This window comes from Ursus americanus, chromosome 21, assembly GCF_024610735.1.
Source record: "Ursus americanus isolate L20-20 chromosome 21, mUrsAme1.1.p, whole genome shotgun sequence".
NCBI classification, from domain to species: domain Eukaryota; kingdom Metazoa; phylum Chordata; class Mammalia; order Carnivora; family Ursidae; genus Ursus; species Ursus americanus.
Window position 1 is genome coordinate 45,067,598 of NC_142147.1, and position 12,928 is coordinate 45,080,525.

The following is a 12,928-nucleotide window of genomic DNA, read 5'->3' on the forward strand; positions in this document are numbered from 1 at the left end:
GTGTGGGGCAGGTTGGAGGGGGCTGCTCAGGGAAAGGCTGCAGCTGCAGAGAACACTTAGATGTCCTCTTGGTATGTACCAATTTCAGGAACTAAACACATGTCCCCAACGAAACACCTAGATTCTATTCTTAAAATGGTAACCTGAAGGATAGAGGAATGTTTTGCTAGCCCTTGTACCTAAACTTCCCCAAAGAGGCCTTGCGGTACGCCCCGTCCAGCACAGGAAAGGCGGGTCCCTTTAAGGAGGAGGAGAATTTAACTGCGACGGGTGAGCTCTTTGCCCAATCGCCGGCGACTCCTGGTGTCTCCAGGCCAATGAGCAGGCGGTGGGGGCGGGGCCGAGTACAGACCCGGAAGCGGGTGCTGGCCGGCCGGCTCGCCCGAGGGCCATGGCAGACGCGGCTCCTGCAACCGAGGGGATCCCAGGTCGGGGGCCTCCCGGGGAGGTGATTCATCTGAACGTGGGAGGCAAGAGGTGAGTGTAGGATATTCCTGAAGCCCCACGTCGGGGGCGGGGAGTGGAATGGGAGTACCCGCCTCTCCCGGGGGGAATCCTTGTCCATCAAGGATTGCTCCGCCTCTTGCTGAAGGCGAGAGTGCCTGGACTGGCGCCGTGGGGTAGGGAGCCACATTCCTTACCCTTCCTCCAACCCTTCACGTCTGCTCACTTTCCCCTCTTAGATTCAGTACCTCTCGCCAGACCCTCACCTGGATCCCAGACTCCTTCTTCTCCAGGTGATCGGAAGAGCGAGTTTGGGGCGGGGTGTAGGGGGCGGGAAGAGACGGTATGGGGAACCCTAATCCCCCCACTCACCCTCCCCACCCCACCCCCCTCACACACACACCCTGGCCCGTGACACCTGCTCTGTGTCCCCTCCCTGCAGTCTTCTGAGCGGACGTATCTCAACACTGAAAGATGAGACCGGAGCCGTGAGTAGGGTCTAGAGCTGAAATGGGGCAGCGGGGTAGGGGGAGGGACAGGATACCCACTCAGCCCTGCTCTTTGCCCCATCCATCCTCTGCCCCCCTTCCCGCAGATCTTCATCGACAGGGACCCCACCGTCTTCGCCCCCATCCTCAACTTCCTGCGCACCAAAGAGTTGGACCCCAGGTTTGCATGGGGTAAAGGGACCCCACCGTCTTCACCTTCTTACCCTCAGAATGCTCACCTAAGCTCCTCGATCCTATTTAAATGGTGTCCTTAGAGTTTACCCCAAACACACACATACACACCCATTTTCATTGCCCATATATATCATCGCTGCTTAGAACCTTGATCTGGTCAAAATTTCTACCTCTTGGGATTCTCTGCACAGTTTTGAAAACTTCCCCCTCAGAATTCTCCACCCACTCCCACTCCCCAGACTCTGACCCTTAGTCAATTCTGCTACCCAGGGGTGTCCATGGTTCCAGCCTCCTCCACGAAGCCCAGTTCTATGGGCTCACTCCTCTGGGTAAGTGGGGACCCCATTAGCATCCTCATTGCATAGAAAATGAGCTCCAGCTCTCCTGATGCTCCCTCTCCCCTCCCCTGAAAGAAGCCTGGGTTAGAGCTGAGAGCACTGGAATTGGTCCTGGGTCTCAGGGGAAGTCTTGGAGAATGAGCTGGGGGAGGGGGATAGGATCTGCCTCAGTACCCTCCCAAGTCCCAGCTTTTGAGTTACTCCGCCTCAGTTCGCCGCCTGCAGCTTCGGGAGGAGTTGGACCGATCTTCTTGTGGAAACGTTCTCTTCAATGGTTACCTGCCTCCACCAGGTGGGCACAACTAAGGGATGGAGGGGAGGGAGGTGGACTAAAGACTACATTTCCCATAAGGTCACAGTCGTTGGGGGCCTGTGCTGTGAGCCCTGAGACACTATGGGAGTTGTAGTCCTATATTAGAGGCTGGACTGATGGAAAGGAAGTAGGAAACAACATTTCCAAAGAGGCAACAGGCCAGCTAGCCCCACCTGAGGTTCAGAAGTAGGGGGTTCTAGGGGCGCCTGGGTAGCGCAGTCCCACATCGGGATCGAGTCCCATATCGGGATCGAGCCCCACATCGGGCTCCTCCGCTGGGAGCCTGCTTCTTCCTCTCCCACTCCCCCTGCTTGTGTTCCCTCCCTCGCTAGCTGTCTATCTCTGTCAAATATATAAATTAAAAAAAAAAAGAAGAAGAAGAAGAAGTAGGGGGTTCTAGAGCCTGAAGGGGGTTTCAGTCCAGGTTTGATTTCCCTCTGGGGAAGCTTAGGAAGTACTGGGGTCCTTTACATGGCAGGGAGAAATATTAAAGCAGAGTTATTGACTCTAATCACCATGGGACCTTGGATCAGCCACCCCACTGGCCATGGAAAATATGCCCCAGTGGTTATTGGGAACTGTAGTCCACTAGGCTTTGCTGATGTGTAGAAGGAACAAAAAGGGGAAGTTCAATTTATGACAATTTCCCTAACCTCAGTCAATACCTACCTTCATGAAATTTGCCAAATATGAAGAGCTATGCTTTTGTTTTCTTAACGTAGTTTTACTGTGTTGTCTTTTAGAAGTCATTTTTTTAAGTTTATTTGTTTATATGAGTAATCTTTACACCCCACTCAGGGCTCAGACTCACAACCCTGAGATCAAGAGTCGAACGCTCTTCCAACCGGGCCGACCAGGCACCCAGCACAAAAGTCACTTTAAATAGAAGTTTTTTTATTTTTTTATTTATTTTTATTTTTTAAAGATTTTATTTATTTATGTGACAGAGAGACAGCCAGCGAGAGAGGGAACACAGCAGGGGAGTGAGAGAGGAAGAAGCAGGCTCCCAGTGGAGGAGCCCAATGTGGGACTCGATCCCGGAACGCCGGATCACGCCCTGAGCTGAAGGCAGACGCCCAACGACTGCGCTACCCAGGCGCCCCTAAATAGAAGTTTTATTTCACTACCTTTATACCATAAATAAGTACACGTGAAAAGAAAACCCCCAAATACCAGTGTTGTGGTGCTGCTGCCTGCCAAGGAGATAGGCTTCTGTTTCTTAAAACAGAAGATTAGCAAACACTAAAAAGGTAGCGTATGAGGGCAGCACCAAAGTGATTCTTCCTTCGTGATGGGCTCCAAGGAACAGAAAAGGGAGTGTTAGTCAATGTCATTGAATGCATGTCCCCACGCCACCTAAAATCTTTTCACCAGGAGCCTGTGCCCTGGTATCTGGCATCTTTTAAGTGCTTGCAATGTGGCAATTGTGACAATTATTATAATTATCGTCACTCTGCTCCCTTCTCCCTGCCACAGTGTTCCCAGTGAAGCGGCGGAACCGGCACAGCCTAGTGGGGCCCCAGCAGTCAGGGGGACGCCCAGCCCCCGTTCGACGCAGCAACACCATGCCCCCCAACCTGGGCAATGCAGGGCTGCTGGGCCGAATGCTGGATGAGAGAGCCCCTCCCTCCCCATCGGGTATGTTTCTGTCCCCTGGGAGGCTGGGGCAGCCAGTGGGGCCCCTGTGTCCCTGCCCTGATCCCCGTTCTTTCCACCCCCCAAGGGCTACCGGAGGAGCCGGGAATGGTGCGCCTGGTGTGTGGGCACCACAACTGGATCGCTGTGGCCTATACGCAGTTCCTCGTCTGCTATAGGTGCTCGGGGAGGGTGGTGGTCGGAGTCCCGAGCTCTGTTGATGGGGAGGGCTCACGGTGAGGGTTGATGACATCCCTCCCTCCCCCAGGCTCAAGGAAGCCTCTGGCTGGCAGCTGGTGTTTTCCAGCCCGCGCCTGGACTGGCCCATTGAGCGGCTGGCACTCACAGCTCGGGTGCTCGGTGGGGCTTTGGGTGAGCATGACAAGATGGTGGCCGCAGCCACGGGCAGCGAGATCCTGCTGTGGGCTCTGCAGGCAGAAGGCGGTGGCTCCGAGATAGGTAGGGTACCATGACTTTTCCAGAACCTTCCACCCTTTAGAATTACGCTTCAACCTTTGGTCTGTTAGAATTTCCTACCTCACTGGAATCGTGTGGCCTGTTAAAATTATCCATCCTATACAGTTCTCACACCCATAAAGATTGTTTGCATTATTAAGATGTTCCAACCTTTTAGAATTCTGTATCCTGTTAGAATTCCTTGGCTTGTAGAAAAATCCACCCGCATACGATTCTCCCCCGCCCTGTTAGATCTCCATGCCAGTAGAACCCCAGAGCCTGTTAGAATCTGTATTCCCATTAGAAATCTCTGTTTTCCTTGTTGAACATTTCCACCATGTTAGAATTCCACACCCCGTCAGGAATCTGGCCTGTGTAATCCTCTATAATTCCTGCTGGAATTCTCTATCCTGTAAAGATTCCATGGCCCAACTGAATCCTCTGGCCCTCGGAATTCTTCCTGCCCCTTCCCTTCTCCCTCATGATGCGGGGTCCCGGCTGAGTGCTCCTTGCTCTCCGCAGGAGTCTTCCATCTCGGTGTGCCCGTGGAGGCCTTATTCTTCGTTGGGAACCAGCTCATCGCCACTAGCCACACGGGGCGCATCGGGGTGTGGAATGCTGTCACCAAGCACTGGCAGGTCAGCATCCTGGCCAGCCTGGCTGCCTCTTTGCTGGGTGTCCAGACCGTACAGGCCCAGGGAGGGGTTCCTTTCTGCCCTGCCCCGTCTGGAGAGAGCCAGAGAACCCAGTGCTGGGCCAGATCCTGGTGGGGGTGCTGGCGTGATAAAGGCCTAAGGAACATCAGATCAGGGAGGCCTTCTGGAGGAGGGGCTGCTGAGCCATCGGAAAGATGGTGGGTTTGCAAAGGAGGAGAGAGGATTCGCCAGGCACTGAATGGGGGATTGGAGTGGAGATGCTGTAGGAGGCAGAAACCCAGAGGGAGACGTGCAGATGTCTGTTGTTTCCTCTGCACCTTCCCAAGCCCTGTCCAAAGTGGAAAGAAAAATACATCTGCAGTGTTGCTTTCTCTGGTCAAGTGTGTTTGGGAGGGAGAGACAGAGATGGAGGGAAACAGACAAACAGAAGTAGAGGAAGTCAGCAAGAGGGGACAGGAGAGGGAAGGGTGGACAGAGAAACCAGGACCGAAAGGCGGTGGGGTACAGAAGGGATGTAGAGAGAGAGACAGAGGGGACTAGAAAAAGCCAGAAATACAGAGTCGAAGAGAGGCCAAGAGACAAAGGCGTTGACCCAGAGATTTTCAGAGATGGAGAGACACAGATGGAGATAGGCCTGGAGCAGGTGAGGCTGGAGAGAAGCGGGCCTAGAAATCCTGGGTGGGTTCTGGAATGCGGGGGTGCTCTGAGGGGTACTGCGGAGGCAGGGACACCCTCTCCCCCGGCCACAGCCAGTCCCACTTGCCCCCAGGTCCAGGAGGTGCAACCCATCACCAGCTACGACGCAGCAGGCTCCTTCCTTCTCCTGGGCTGCGACAACGGCTCCATCTACTACGTGGGTGAGCAGCAGCTGGGGTACCGTCGTGCCGGAGAACCTTCCCAGGAAAGTGGGAGAGGAGGGAAAAGCCCGGGCGAGCTGAACAAGCCCTCTCTACCCTCCCCGCCCACCCCAGATGTGCAGAAGTTTCCCCTGCGCATGAAGGACAACGACCTTCTCGTCAGTGAGCTCTACCGGGACCCGGCAGAGGACGGGGTCACGGCCCTCAGCGTCTACCTCACCCCCAAAACCAGTAAGCTCTGGCCGGCTCTCCACCCTGCCATCAGCCCCGGCCCACAGCTGGCTCCCCACCACTTGTGTAGCTTGACCCAGTGAGACCTGGAGGGGTGGGGGAAGGGGAGATTCAACTCTCGTTTAGTCATTCAACAAACACCCACTGGGCACCACTTGTATGTAAGCACTGTTCCGGGGGCTGCACTGTGGCGGGCCCCTCCAGCCAGGGGCAGAACTGATCACTAGTAGTTCGTCTTTGTGTTTCTTTCCCCCTCTCTGCGTTGAGGGCATGACGCAGGCGTGCTCATAAAGCAGAGAGAGTGCACGTTTCACAGTTCTCTCACTTGGGACAGTTTTTTGTTTTGGTTTCTTGACTTGAAATGCAGAACAATAGGCTCCTTTTTGCTTGTTTTTATTGAGCTGTGATTCACACAGCAGAGCACTCACCGCTGTAAAGTGTACAATTCAGTGATCTTTAGGGGATTCACAAGGTTGTGCGCGCATCGCTACTATGTGGTTCCAGAACAGGCTTCTTATCACGCCAGAAAGGAACCCTGAGCTCTTCAGCCGTCGTACCCTGTTCTCCCTCCTGGCAGCCCCTGGAAACCCGGTCTGCTTTCTTTCTTTCTTTCTTTCTTTTTTTTTAAGATTTTATTTATTTGACAGAGAGAGAGACAGCGAGAGAGGGAACACAAGCAGGGGGAGTGGGAGAGGAAGAAGCAGGTTCCTAGTGGAAGAGCCTGGTGTGGGCTCGATCCCATAACGCCGGGATCACGCCCTGAGCCGAAGGCAGACGCTTAACCACTGCACCACCCAGGCGCCCCCCCAGTCTGCTTTCTGCCTCTGTGGATTTGCCCATTCTGGACACTTCACGTAAACGGGACCATAACGATATGCGGCGTTTTGTGTCTGGCTTTTTTCACCTGGCATAATGGCTCTTTTATAAATATATTTTCTTCTTTCTTTCTTCTTTTTTCTCATGGGGAGTGCTTTCTGGGTCTTACGATGTCCTTGCCTACTCCCAGGTTGTGAAGGTTTTCCCCTGTGCCTTCTCCTAGAGGCTTTGCAGTTTTAGCTTTTTGTATGTAGGTCTCTGCTGCTTTTCCCATTACCTTTTATGTATGGCGTGAGGTAAGGCTCACGGTCCATTTTTTCCCAGCAACGGTAAATGAGTGACACACCTAACTTCACAGCTGTCACCACCCTTCCTCCACAGAAGGCCCCTTGCTGGTTTCACGTATTTTTTCCTTTCTTCCCCACTCCCCCCCCCCCACCGCAGGCCACCACACTGTCATTTATCCCTTCATTTGTTTGTGTCCTTACAAAATGGGTGTTGTCGGCGGGCTTTGAATTCGCAGAAATGGTCCTGGGTATATATGTCAGTTGTCCCCTTACTTTTGCCCACTGCACCCTGGGTTTAATGTCTGTCCGTGTGGCTGTGCACAACCCCAATCCGTGGCTTTGAGCTGCTGTACAAAATATGAAAACCACGTTTTACCCACCCTCATTCCTTAAGATGGTCCATTAAGTCTCTGACCGTTGCAAAATGATCGTTCCCCTCTGGAAAGTTGGTGAGGGTGGGCAGTCCCTCAGACACCGGGTTGCATTTTTTGTCTTGCCATCTGTCTGTTTATATATCTCTATGTTTTTCAGGCTTTTGCTCTGTAAGCCCATTTCCCTCTGTGTCTGTCTGTCATTATATCCCTCTCTGAGATCCAGTTTCTTGGTTCCCTTTGCCTCCCTGTTTCTCTATTTTTCTATCTCTGTCCCCTGTCTTATGAGCTCTGTCTCTGTCTCTCTCTTGCTTTCTGTCTCTGCTTCTCTCTCTCTTCTGATCTGTCCCTCTTCATCCTCGGCCCCTCCCCAGGTGACAGTGGGAACTGGATTGAGATCGCCTATGGTACCAGTTCAGGGGGCGTGCGGGTCATCGTCCAGCACCCCGAGACCGTGGGCTCCGGGCCCCAGCTTTTCCAGACCTTCACTGTGCACCGCAGCCCCGTCACCAAGATCATGCTGTCGGAGAAGCACCTCATCTCAGGTGGGCCTTGCCCGGCTGCCCCCACTGCCCAGCTCCCTGCAGGACGGTGGCCCAGATTGGAGTGTGAAACCAGGGGCTGAGGGAGAGAATTTTAACCTGGGATGGTAATTGCAGAAGCGGGAGAATCCTGTTAGGGGACCCATCCAGGCGAGAGTGAGGAATTCACCAATTCCACAAACATTGCTTGAGCACCTGCTGTGTGCCAGGCACAGGGGATACAGTGACGGACGAGACAGGCCACGTTGCCACCCCTGTGGAGCTGATGATAAATAAATACATCAGAATAGAAATCACCATCAGGCAAGGAGGAAGACTGTGAAAAAAGACAGCTGCGTGACTGGCTGGAAAGTGGCAGGGTCACCGGGGGAGGAGCTTTGAGCCTAAATGAAGGAATGAGCAGAGCAGCTTGGTGGGGACAGGCGTTCCAGCAGAGGGAACAGGCATTGCAAAGGCTCTGAGCTGGGAGCGTGGTGGGTGGATCTGAGAAGGAGCAGGGAGCCCCCGTGCCTGGAGCGGCGTGGGCAGGGGAGACGTGAGCCATGCAGAAAACTCTGTCTTTGACCTTGATTGGGATGGAGTCTCGGGAAGGAACACTGTCGGCAGAGGTGGGCCGTGACCTGACACAGGTGTTCGCAGGGTCCCTCTGGCTGCGTGTGGGGACAGACTCTGGGGGCAGGACAGGAGCAGGGAGTCCAGGCAGGAGGTGACAATGGACAGGACCAGGCTAGGGACAGTGACGGGATTAGGTGAGATCAGGCTCTGGAACGATCTTGGAGCCAACAGGATCTTTAACCATCTGGAGTTCTGGGGTAGAGCAGACTCTCTGCAAGGGAAGAATTCAGAGGGCCCCGAATCCTGACACCTTTGCTGGGGTCATCATGGGGCTCCAGAGGGTGGGGTGGTGGGGATGCCACGGCTCACCTGACTCGCTGCCCCCCTCGTGCTCCCCAGTCTGTGCCGACAACAACCACGTGCGCACGTGGTCCGTGACTCGCTTCCGGGGCATGATTTCCACGCAGCCTGGCTCCACCCCGCTCGCTTCCTTCAAGATCCTGGCACTGGAGTCAGCCGATGGGCATGGCGGCTGCAGCGCCGGCAATGACATCGGTGCGTACTAACCCCTGGCCTCCCTCCCCGTGCACCCTGCCTCACCCCCATTGAACTCCATTGGCCCCTCACCTGACCCCCCCCAGCTGGCCTGGTTAACCTCCATCCACTCCCCGCTACCCCCACATTGAATTCTCTTACGCCATCGAGTCCTCTGAGTGCCACCTGACCCAGGACCCCCACCCCGCATCCCTGACCTCCACTGACTGTGGCTGACCCCCAGCCCTCTCTGAGCTGGCCAAAGGCCAGAAACCGAGGAAGGGGGACCTGTGGATCTAGGGTCCTTGGAGGGTTCATCTGGGGGGAAGGAGGCAGAGCTTTGAGGTCTGGAGTCCCGGGGACCCCAGCGGGCCCTGACCCCCCTCACCGCCCTGGCCCAGGCCCCTACGGCGAGCGGGATGACCAGCAGGTGTTCGTTCAGAAGGTGGTGCCGAGCGCCGGCCAGCTCTTCGTGCGGCTTTCGTCCACTGGTCAGCGGTGAGGACCGTCCATCAGACGGAGTGGGGGGTGGTCAGAGGAGAAGGCAAGATACCAGCTGGTTGTGGAGACCAAAAGGGGGTCCTAGCCAAGGGACACTTGAAGGAGCAAGGGCTAGGAGGGAGCACGAGGCCCGGTCCTAGGTTTGGGGGCTGGAGGAATCAAAGGTGGGATCCGTGTGGGTGGCGGTGAAGCTGGAGAAACCCCAGGTGCCCGTGCTAAACTTCAGGCAGGTGACCCAGCGTGGTCAGGGCCCCAGGGTGGGGGCAGGAGGCATGGGCGCAGGGATCCAGGCCAGGGGGTGGGACGCCGGCGGCTATAGGGGCCCAGAGGAGGTGCTCACTCCAGCCTGGGAAGGGGGCCTGCAAGGGTTTTCTTAAGGAGGGAGCCCTAAGGTTCCCAAGGCTGGGAATGACCAAATAGGACATCCAGTGGGGTGTGCGTGGTCTGGGGGCTGGAGCAGCGGCCAGGCTGCAGAGGGGGCAGGGCCTGTCAATCAGATGGAAGAACTGAGACTGCCCTGAGCGCACTGGGGAGCCATGGCCACTGTGGGGACTGGACTGGAGGTTGGATAGGAGCCCCAGAGCGTAGGGACGAGGCTGGGACAGGTGTCTGGCCAGAGCAGGCAGTGTTGACCAGGGCCGGGGAGGAGGGGGCCCCAGGAGAGACTGGCGGTAGAGAACAGTGGGAGGTGAGAGAGGTGCCCAGGATGACCCCGGCCTTCCCTGTGATGGGACCAGGGGAGAGCAGCAGATCTGGGGGAGAATCCCACCGGAGACATGGTGGGGGGGGGGTGCCAGGCGGGAGCCATCCGGGAGGGAGCCGCACCCAGAGAGGGTGCGTTGGGGAAGGATAGGGAGGCTTGGGGTGGTGCTTGCAGAGGCAGGAACTGACGCCCTTACGGTGGGGTCTGCAGCCTGGGAAGGGTGTAAGGATGAGAAGCTGGCCAGGGCCAGGGTGACCCCCTCCTCTTCTGTCTCAGGGTGTGCTCCGTGCGCTCAGTGGACGGTTCCCCCACCACCGCCTTCACGGTGCTCGAGTGTGAGGGCTCCCGGCGGCTTGGCTCCCGTCCCCGGCGCTACCTGCTCACCGGCCAGGCCAACGGCAGCCTGGCCATGTGGGACCTGACCACCGCCATGGATGGCCTCGGCCAGGCCCCTGGTACTCCCTGCCCCGCCTCAGCACGGGCCCAGACACCCCCCACCCAGCCCCTCTCCTCAACGCCCTTCGTCAGTCTCCCTCCCCAAGCCCTTGGCCTCTGACCCCTTACTTCTGCCTTTGAACCCTACCTTGCCCCCCCCCCCCCCGCTTTTCCACCCCTCCTAGCTTCTGACCCCTGTCCCTGGACCTCTTCATTTTTTTCTCCTATCCTGACCTCAGTCCTCGCACACGACCCTTGTCCCTTGCCTAGTGATCCTTGTCTTGCCCCCCCTGACCCAGCTCCTTGCCCCCCCAGCCGGCGGCCTGACGGAGGAAGAGCTGATGGAGCAGCTGGAGCAGTGCGAGCTGGCCCCATCTTCCTCCAGGAGCTCCCTCCCCAGCCCCTCCCCCCGGGCCTCGCTCACCAGGTAGGCCTGTCTCCACTTCCCCTTCTGTGCAGTGGAGGAGGGGCAGAATATGGTGGCGGGGGTGGGCGTGGGGGTGTGTGACCCACACTGACCCTCGTCACCCCCGCCCAGTCTTCACTTAGCCTCCAGCACCACCTCCCTGTCCAGCCAGCGTGGGAGCCCGAGCCCCCCACAGGCTGAGGCCCGGCGCCGTGGGGGAGGCAGCTTTGTGGAACGCTGCCAAGAACTGGTGCGGGGTGGGCCAGAGCCCCGACGGCCGCCCACACCAGCCCCTCGGCCTGCCTTGGGTCTGGGAGCTCCCCTTGCGCCCCCCAAGGTGAAGCTCAATGAAACTTCCTTCTGAACACAGCTGCCATGGTGCCTTTGGATACCCAGGTCCTGGGGAGGGGTGCTCTGGGGCCTCCCTGCTTCCTGTCAGAGCCCTGGGTTCAGGGCCAGGGCCAGGGCCTCCTTGGAGTGGTCACTGTTACTAGGCCCCCACCGTCCCCCCTTTTCTGGAGCCAAAGTCACCCTCCCCTAATAAAGTTCTCACTGCCAATACCTTGCTGACATTCTTTTTTTTTTTTTTTTTTTTTAAGATTTTATTTATTTATTTGACAGAGAGAGAGACAGCCAGTGAGAGAGGGAACACAAGCAGGGGGGAGTGGGAGAGGAAGAAGCAGGCTACCAGCGGAGGAGCCTGTTGTGGGGCTCGATCCCAGAACACTGCGATCACGCCCTGAGTGGAAGGCAGAGGCTTAACAACTGCGCCACCCAGGCGCCCCCTTGCTGACATTCTTAAAGGGTTTGGGGACCCCCAGGGAAAGGGAGGGAGAGAGGTGAGGACCGACCAGATGTCTGGCTATAGATTCAGGAACGTCTGGCTCTCTTGGTTTAAGCAAAGAAGCAGAATGTAATGGTTTACTGCTGGCTTCAGGCATGGTTGGATCCAGGGATTCAAAAACTCATCCAGAATGTCTTTCCATCTTTTGGCTTTGCTTGCCTCTGGATGCATCATTCTCAGTCAGGTTTTCCCCTCTGGGTGCCAAGATGACTCCAGGTACCTCCTTAGCCACTTTTTTTTCTCTCTAGCAGCAGCAAAAAAATCACATGACTGATTCTTACTGGCTCGAATGTCGTCAGATGGCCATTCCTGAGCCAATCACTATGGCCTTTGTGATGGAGGCCTTCCATTGTTCCAAGGGTCCTGTGCCCTCGCAAGCCAGGAGGTGAGATCAGCCCCATGTTGACAGATTGGAGGAGGAGTTCCTGAAAGGTGAATCAGGGTACTGTGCCCACAAGCAGGGATGAATGGCTGCAGGTCAACAGAAACACAGATGTTAGCTATATGATTGCCACATCCTTAACATTTGTACCCTAAGCCCTGCCATGGCAAACACCTTGCCCACATCCCTGGCTGCCCAGTCTCATCCCTTTCCTGCTCCTACCAGAGAGGTCATGTGGGACAGGTTCCACTTACTCCAGCTTAATATCCATGAGGTTTTTCCCCAAATAATACCTATTTCTATGGCAACTTCTCAGGAAAGTTTTCTGCCTTTTTTCCTTGGGCCAATGAAGAGGAGAGAGAGGGGGCCAGACAGACTCGGAACAAGGGATTTTAGAAAATGCTAATTTGAGAATGCCAGAGTTTCTGTAACATAGCAGAGAGGGGTCCAGAATGTAAGGGAATCTAGAACACAGGAATATTCTAGACTGCTGGTGGATGAACAGCATTAGGGTTCTCCCCCGCATTTCAGAGAATCCAGACTGTGGAGGTTTCTGGACAAAAGGACCTGGAAGTCAATGATTTTAGAACAGGGAGTGTTCTAGAATACATATGAATCTACATTAGGAGGAATATTTTACATGCCAGAGTTTCTGGAATGCTGAGAATTCTAGGACACAGCAATCTGGAGTACTACAAAATCTAGAACATAGGGGCATTCTGGAATGTCAGCTCTTCTAGATCACTAGAGAGTTCATTTGCATTCCAAGAAATCTGTAATGGCAGGGGTTTCTGGGTTGTCAGAGAATCTGGAACATGATTGGGAAATGAGTGATTCTAAAACATGAGTTCTCTGGAATACCTGTGAATCTCAAACTCTGGAAATGTTTTTACATGCCAGGACATTCAGAGCCCTGGGGGATGTTTGAATGTTAGGAAG

General features: G+C 55.6%; 1 protein-coding gene across 1 annotated transcript; it reads left to right on the forward strand.

The window, feature by feature from the left end:
- The first annotated feature begins 349 nt into the window (after window positions 1-349).
- SHKBP1 (SH3KBP1 binding protein 1) lies at window positions 350-11,329 on the forward strand. Its single transcript, XM_045785071.2, has 18 exons — window positions 350-477; window positions 684-737; window positions 887-932; window positions 1,040-1,113; window positions 1,398-1,456; window positions 1,677-1,757; window positions 3,255-3,416; window positions 3,502-3,592; window positions 3,682-3,872; window positions 4,392-4,507; window positions 5,295-5,382; window positions 5,497-5,613; window positions 7,462-7,632; window positions 8,584-8,739; window positions 9,120-9,216; window positions 10,199-10,377; window positions 10,673-10,784; window positions 10,896-11,329. The coding sequence occupies exons 1-18, from the start codon at window positions 392-394 to the stop codon at window positions 11,125-11,127; spliced, it is 2,112 nt and encodes a 703-aa protein (XP_045641027.2). The 5' UTR covers window positions 350-391; the 3' UTR covers window positions 11,128-11,329.
- The last annotated feature ends 1,599 nt before the right edge of the window (window positions 11,330-12,928 follow it).